Source organism: Vicia villosa, linkage group LG2 (assembly GCF_029867415.1).
Source record: "Vicia villosa cultivar HV-30 ecotype Madison, WI linkage group LG2, Vvil1.0, whole genome shotgun sequence".
Taxonomy (NCBI): Eukaryota; Viridiplantae; Streptophyta; class Magnoliopsida; order Fabales; family Fabaceae; genus Vicia; species Vicia villosa.
In genome coordinates, this window is record NC_081181.1 from 24,506,962 (window position 1) to 24,514,412 (window position 7,451).

Here is a 7,451-nt window from a genome sequence, read left to right on the forward strand (position 1 = left end):
TCTTAGCCTTACGATTACGTTTTTAATGCACCTATTTTTCTCTAATTTCTCATCTCTTTTGCTCTTTCTTTTTCATCTTCTCTAATCTTTATTCTCATCTATTTTTTATTTCATTATAATGTTTTTGATATTGTTTTATGCTATTATTTTATATTTTTATTTTACTTTCCTCTAATCTTATTTTTGTATATCAAATGGAAAGTTGTTGCTAATTATGATAAATTTTGTCGTGTAATCTGATAACACATAAATGACTAAATACAAAGCTATGGTGTCATTTATGTGTATGTATGATTAATAATTTTTTATGTAAAAAAACAAATCAACCGAAACAACTCAAACCGCATTAATTGGTTTGATTTGGCTCGGTTTTATTTCTAAAAGTCAGCTGAACCAAACCGAACCACACACTTTTTTCTCTTACATTTCGGATGATTTTTGCGTCAAAACCGTCAAACCGTACCGCGAACACCGCTAGTTGGACTTAGTAAGTCCAACTAGCAAAATATAAATTATCATATTATACTTAATATTATACTTATTAGTATAATATTCCTTTGATCTTTATTATAAATTACAAGTAAAATTTCATTTTTTGAATGAATTGGATAATAATCTTTTTATCTTGAAGATATAAAAACAGTCAATATCTAAATAATTATCATATTATACTTATTAGTATAATATTCCTTTGATCTTTATTATAAATTATAAGTAAAATTTCACTTATTGAATGAATTGAATAATCTTTTTATCTAGAAGATATAAAAACAGTTAATATCTAAAACACTATATACTTTTTTATAATTAAGACTCGAGGGAGTAAAAGTGAATGTGAAATACAATAGAAACAAGGTTTTTCTTTTTCACTTCTATGTGTCGGTATAGTATATTATGTCAATTTTGTGGATCTCAATAGCACTTTTCCATCAAAACAATAATTTCATTTATAAAAATAAAATGAACACTGTAGTAGTACATTGCAACTGGTCTTGGAGAGATAAAGTATAGCATATTACATGACAAAACTATCTTGTCCAATACCTACAAACCTCTGTATACATATCAAGTTTATAATTATATTTTATTCCGATATTACATGAAGCCAAATTATTTTAGGGACCGAAAGAAAGCATCATCTTATTATTTTGTGGCTATTATAACTTTACATGTGGTAGTATGAACGCTTGACAATGTGGTTTCCGTGATAGGTCTCGAAACCACAAGCTCACCCTATAAATATCAAAATATATAGCCATTTTATGCACTGCAAGAAAAGAACAAAGTTTTCAAAAGATGGAGCAGAATGGTAATCCTCCTAGTCCTAGAAAGAAAAAAGGAGGGCTTGTCACAATGCCTTTTATCTTTGGTAAGCATATTTTTTAACATGGTTATAAAATCTGAAAATCATGGTTTTGAATAAAATGATTAAGGTTAGATATATTTGATTTTTTTTTTTGTTTTTTTTTTTTTTTTTTGCAGCTAATGAGGTTTGTGAGAAGTTAGCTGTGGTGGGTTTCAATACAAACATGATAAGTTACCTAACAAAAGAGCTTCACATGCCATTAACCAAAGCTGCTAACACTCTCACTAACTTTAGTGGAACTGCAAGCTTGACACCATTGCTTGGTGCTTTCATTTCTGATTCTTATGCTGGAAAATTCATGACTGTTACCGTTGCTTCCATTATATACCAGATAGTAATTTTCTTCTTCTAACAATATTTTCATTTTCTTAAAATTCAATATTCATATATATATATATATATATATATATATATATATATATATATATATATATATATATATATATATATATATATATATATATATATATATATATATTCACCATTAATTCTTTTCAATCTAATGATTAAAAATAATAAGTAATTAAATATGAAGAGAGAACATTATTATTTTGTGATTAAAATATATTTTTAAAATTTGCTTAGCGATTTCTCTTTTTTTAAATGTGTATGATTTTTTGAAATTTTGTCACATGATTCAAGGAAAGCTACCGTTTAATATCAACCGTTCCTTTTAAATCAGATGATTATTATTATTATTCATTCTTACATTCTTATTTAACTTATCATTATAACTACATATATTTTATATACATACATAGTATCGGTCAATTTAGCATTTATTATCAACATTTTAAGAGCTTAATTAACACTTTTTTTATATACTCCCTTCGTTTTTTATTATAAGTCGTTTTGGAAAAAAAATTTGTATTTAAATATAAGTCGCTTTACAATTCCAATGAATAATTAATGCTACTTTTCCTATTATATCCTTAAATATTTATTATTCTCTCTCCTTTCAATTATATAAATTTATCTTTCATATATCATTAATGAAGGATAATTTTGTAAAAATCTTCATAATTTCTTATTTTCATAAAATAATTATTATTTTTTTTAAACTGTGTGAAAAGTTTAAAACGACTTATAATAAAAAACGGAGGGAGTACTTAACACATCTGATTGACATAAATTTTGTGTGTGTAGAGAGTACTATTTGTATTTGTATAGTATAAAGATTAAATTGAATCTATGAAATAATTTTGATAGTTAACTCAAAATATTTTGTTGGCTGTAATTTGGGCTTTGTGCATGGCTTTTGAGGAATAGAAGTATAGAACCATGTCACCAACCTGGTTTCATATATAGAGGAGCAATACTTCATTTTTATATTTATATTTGAGTTAACGTTTTAACCTAATATAGGTGTATACTTGTATACTTTTAAAATATTTTGATTATAATTTTTATTTTTTAATTTTTAGAATTGAGTTATTGATGTCATATTTTAACCTTTAGGGGATTACGGTGTCAAATTTTTTTAACAAAAAGTTTCAAGAGTTTTGGTGAGAGGGAAATTTGATTCCATGTCCTTTCGGATTATGATTTTAACCTCGAGGTTCTTGTGAAGTTATGATTGTTATCTTATATCCACATATTACATCACTTGTCTATTCTATGTTTCTAATATATTGGTTTTGACCATTCAAAAGAAAACACAGTTAATAAAATTAACTATATAGTTGTATACATAAGTATATAGATGTTAGAATTTGAAAACAGTATTTTTTTTTTTTTTAATTGTGAAATAAGTGTTAGTATTTGAATACCTCAGAAAGTTACTTTGTCAAATATTTTGATAGATGTCAATTTTTTGTATAATTAAATAATTTTCAAAAAATAATTAATAATTTTACATACTAAAATCTTGAAAAGGTAGTTATTATCATAGTAATAAATAAGGGTCGCCAGTTTTTATGATTTTGATTGATATCGATGTCACGATCTTGATTGCCGTCGTTAAAATATAAATTAACCACAATTTAGTTTTTTAATAGCATTTATTAATACTGTTTTATTGCGGTTGTTTTCGTAGTTGCGAACTATTTACCTGATTATTTTTTAAAACCATAGTTATTATATTCTAATTCTTGACATTTTTAATAATGACAGGGTATGATTAGTTTAACATTATCAGCAGTACTTCCACAATTAAGACCACCTCCATGTAAAGGGGAAGAGGTATGCCAAGAAGCAAGTACAGGACAGTTAGCAATACTCTATGTATCACTTTTTCTAAGTGCACTCGGGTCGGGTGGAATCCGACCCTGCGTGGTTGCATTTGGAGCCGATCAATTTGACGAATCGGATCCAAATCAAAAAACAAAAACATGGACATATTTTAATTGGTATTATTTCGTGATGGGAACATCCATCCTTGTGGCTGTGACTGTTCTTGTTTACGTTCAAGATAATGTTGGATGGGGGTGGGGCCTAGGAATCCCCACAGCGGCAATGTTTATCTCAATTATTACATTCATAGGTGGGTATAAACTTTACCGGAACTTGAACCCGGAAGGAAGCCCGTTTACCCGACTTGTGAAAGTGGGTGTGGCTGCTTTTCGTAAGAGGAAGATAACGAAAGTGCCTAACTCTAATATGTTATACCAAAATCATGAACTTGATGCTGATATTGCTTTGGGAGGAATGTTGCTTCATTCTCAACAGTTCAAGTAAGTACATTCATGCATCATTCATGCATCTCTTTTTTTTTTTTTTTTCTATTTATTTTTATTCCCTTTATATATAGAGCATATATATCTTATGACTGCCTCAATTATTGAATTAATAATGGCTCCAATTTATACACTGTATCCATTCAATCATTCTGTATGACCCAGATTATATAAATATAAAGCCGACATACGCTTACTTATTATAAGTTTTTGAATGATAAAACTAATTCTTTTAGAAATTATATAATTAATCTATAAGATATAAAATTGTTATGCATTCGTTTTTGGACTCTTCATAAAGAATTCACCGCTTTAGGTGCTATAAAACAAAAAAGTTCGAAAACAAATTATTTAAAAATATAAAGTTGGAAAACAAATGATTTGATATGTTGATTGGCAAAAACATTTTTTTTTATGTTTGATCATTTTATTTAAAGCGATTTTAAGGGTTATTTATCCTCCATAGTAAAATCTCTAGTCTTCATTTCGATCAATAACAAAACTTCAGTCAAGTCACTACATGCATATAATAGTACACAGAATATTTGTTAGCCTAAGTGTCAATTTCTTCTATTATAAGTAGAAGTGGCAAACGGACATGCCCACCCTATTTAGGTCCGTCCCCCAAAAAAATGGTGCGAGTCGGGGCAAACATAGTTAAGTGTGCGAGCCTAAAATCTTGCCCCGCCCTACAAATAATGAGAACGGGACAGGTTAAGTCCGCGGGCACTAAACCTTTTAAATTTAAAATTTTTAAAAATTATGTTAATTTATGTGCCCGCAAGTCCTTACGAAATATATCAAATATGACATTTCTAACATAGTCTAATTAGTATTTAAAGCCTGAAAGTCCTTACAATGAATCATGTGTTTGCAAAATGTATACAAGCATGTCTTTTGACAAACAAGACAAACATAATCAATAGAAAATAAGAATCATAAGGCGATATTTAATAATATATAGTACTCTCCAAATAAGATATGTTGGCATAACCCATCAATTAGAATATCAATGAGAAAATCATGAGCACGTGTGACTTACAAATAATCAAAAACTCATTACCATTATATGCTCGTATCAAACTTTATGTCCATGTCCTGAACACTATTATTAAAAAATAACATTTGTCAAAACATCTTGTGTTTTAAGAGGGACGATGTTCCTGAACATCTAAGGTTAAAATCTAAAATACCAGTTATAAGATTTTTGGGGAATTCGGGGAGCACCAGAAGTGTTAGTGGGCTAAACGTTCAGGAATCAAGAGATTTTAACACCGCATAAGAAGTGTTAGTGGGCTAAACGTTTAGGAATCAAGAGATTTTGACACCACATATCCGCCTAAAACTTTAAGGCATTAGCGATATAAGTCATTTCTCTTATATATCCAACATTTCAGTTCTGGTCGATGTGAGACCTACTCCCACAAATGTAAGTCACTCGCGTCACTAGTCTTGATCCATACTAGTACCTACTTCCGCCCTCCACCAACCATAACCAAAACTCTGATACCACTTATTGGAGAGTTTAAGAAACATCAGAAATGTTAATGAGCTAAATTTTCTGAAACAAAGAGATTTTGACACCATATATCCACCAAAAACTTTAAAATATTAAGGACATATGTGTTTTCTCTTATATATTCAATATTTTATTTCAGACATTTGTGACTTATCAATTCATGCATGAATTCCAACAAATAGCATCCAAAACTCTATCAAAATTAAAGTCCATTACAAATAATGAAATCAATTTTATTTGTATATGTTAAATATTTTTAGTTTAATAAATTAGAGTCGACATGTTTTTGTTCTTTTGCACAAAGAGTCGACAAGTTTCAATTTTGTTCATAATATTGATATTAAGTAAGAAAATAATAACTTAACATTTTAATAAAATTAAAAACATTTAAATATAAAAAAGAAAATAAATAATAATGTTGACATTTAATGATGCATCATTCAACCATTGGTTAAATATTTATATTAACTTATTAATTAGTAAATTAAATATTTAAGCTAAGTTTTGTAAACTAATTACAATACAGATTTTTGGACAAGGCAGCAATAGTGACAGAGGAAGACAATATCAAAACACCAGACTTATGGAGGCTATCCACAGTCCACAGAGTGGAAGAGTTAAAATCAATAATAAGGATGGGACCAATATGGGCATCAGGCATCATTCTAATCACAGCATATGCCCAACAAGGCACGTTCTCCCTTCAACAAGCCAAAACAATGAACAGACACCTCACCAAATCCTTCCAAATCCCAGCTGGATCCATGTCAGTATTCACAATCCTCACCATGCTCACCACAATCGCCCTCTACGACCGCGTCTTAATCCGCGTCGCCCGTAAGTTCACCGGTCTCGACCGTGGTATAACCTTCCTCCATAGAATGGGGATTGGATTTGTCATCTCACTTTTCGCCACCTTTGTCGCTGGTTTCGTGGAAATCAAGCGGAAAAAGGTAGCTATGGAAAATGGACTAATTGATCATGCAAATGAGATAATCCCAATCTCAGTCTTCTGGCTTGTGCCACAGTATAGTTTACATGGAATGGCGGAAGCTTTTATGTCAATAGGGCATTTAGAGTTTTTCTATGACCAAGCTCCTGAGAGCATGACAAGCACAGCAATGGCATTCTTTTGGACTTCTATTTCACTTGGAAATTATGTGAGTACACTTTTGGTTACCTTGATTCACAAGTTTACTGCAGGGCCTAATGGTGAAAATTGGCTTCCAGATACGAATATCAATAAGGGCAAGCTGGAATACTTTTATTGGCTAATCACAATCTTGCAGTTTTTTAATCTCATTTACTACTTGTTTTGTGCTAAAATGTACACCTACAAGAAAATTCAGGTCCATCATAAAGAGGATAATAGTTCAGAAGAGAATCACATTGAGCTTAGTAACACAGTTTAAGTAAAAGTTTATAAGGATTATTCATGAGTTGCTTAGATTTGGATTTGATCATTACACTTATTGTATTAGGAGGAATGGATCTATGGACCTGCATGTACCTTTTGCTGAACACATATGTAAAATAAATAAAAATGTACTTTGTGTGTTCTCTTTTATTTGCAAAACAATATTAAAAAGTACTCTATCATTCTTAATATATATAAAATATAAAAATAAAAAATCAGTTTTATAAAGATAATTAAAATATAATAATTTAGATTAAGAATTTTTGTGTTTTAAAAAAAAAATACGTTTTATAAAAAAATATAAAAATATTTAATTGACTATTAGTTATAAAAAAAAACTGATTACGTATAGTTTATATTTAATTTCCTTTTAAAAATATGAATTTTTTCAATAATGCGAAGGTTATTATGACTGCAAATGTCCTTTCTCTCTATTTCTCTCTTAATTTCACTCTCCCTCATCATTAAAAAATA

At 29.1% G+C, this 7,451-nt stretch overlaps 1 protein-coding gene across 1 annotated transcript; it reads left to right on the forward strand.

Annotated features, from left to right (window-relative positions):
- The first annotated feature begins 1,209 nt into the window (after positions 1 to 1,209).
- LOC131649653 (protein NRT1/ PTR FAMILY 3.1) lies at positions 1,210 to 7,127 on the forward strand. The gene is made up of 4 exons (XM_058919405.1): positions 1,210 to 1,369; positions 1,483 to 1,700; positions 3,479 to 4,038; positions 6,087 to 7,127. The coding sequence occupies exons 1-4, from the start codon at positions 1,297 to 1,299 to the stop codon at positions 6,970 to 6,972; spliced, it is 1,737 nt and encodes a 578-aa protein (XP_058775388.1). The 5' UTR covers positions 1,210 to 1,296; the 3' UTR covers positions 6,973 to 7,127.
- The last annotated feature ends 324 nt before the right edge of the window (positions 7,128 to 7,451 follow it).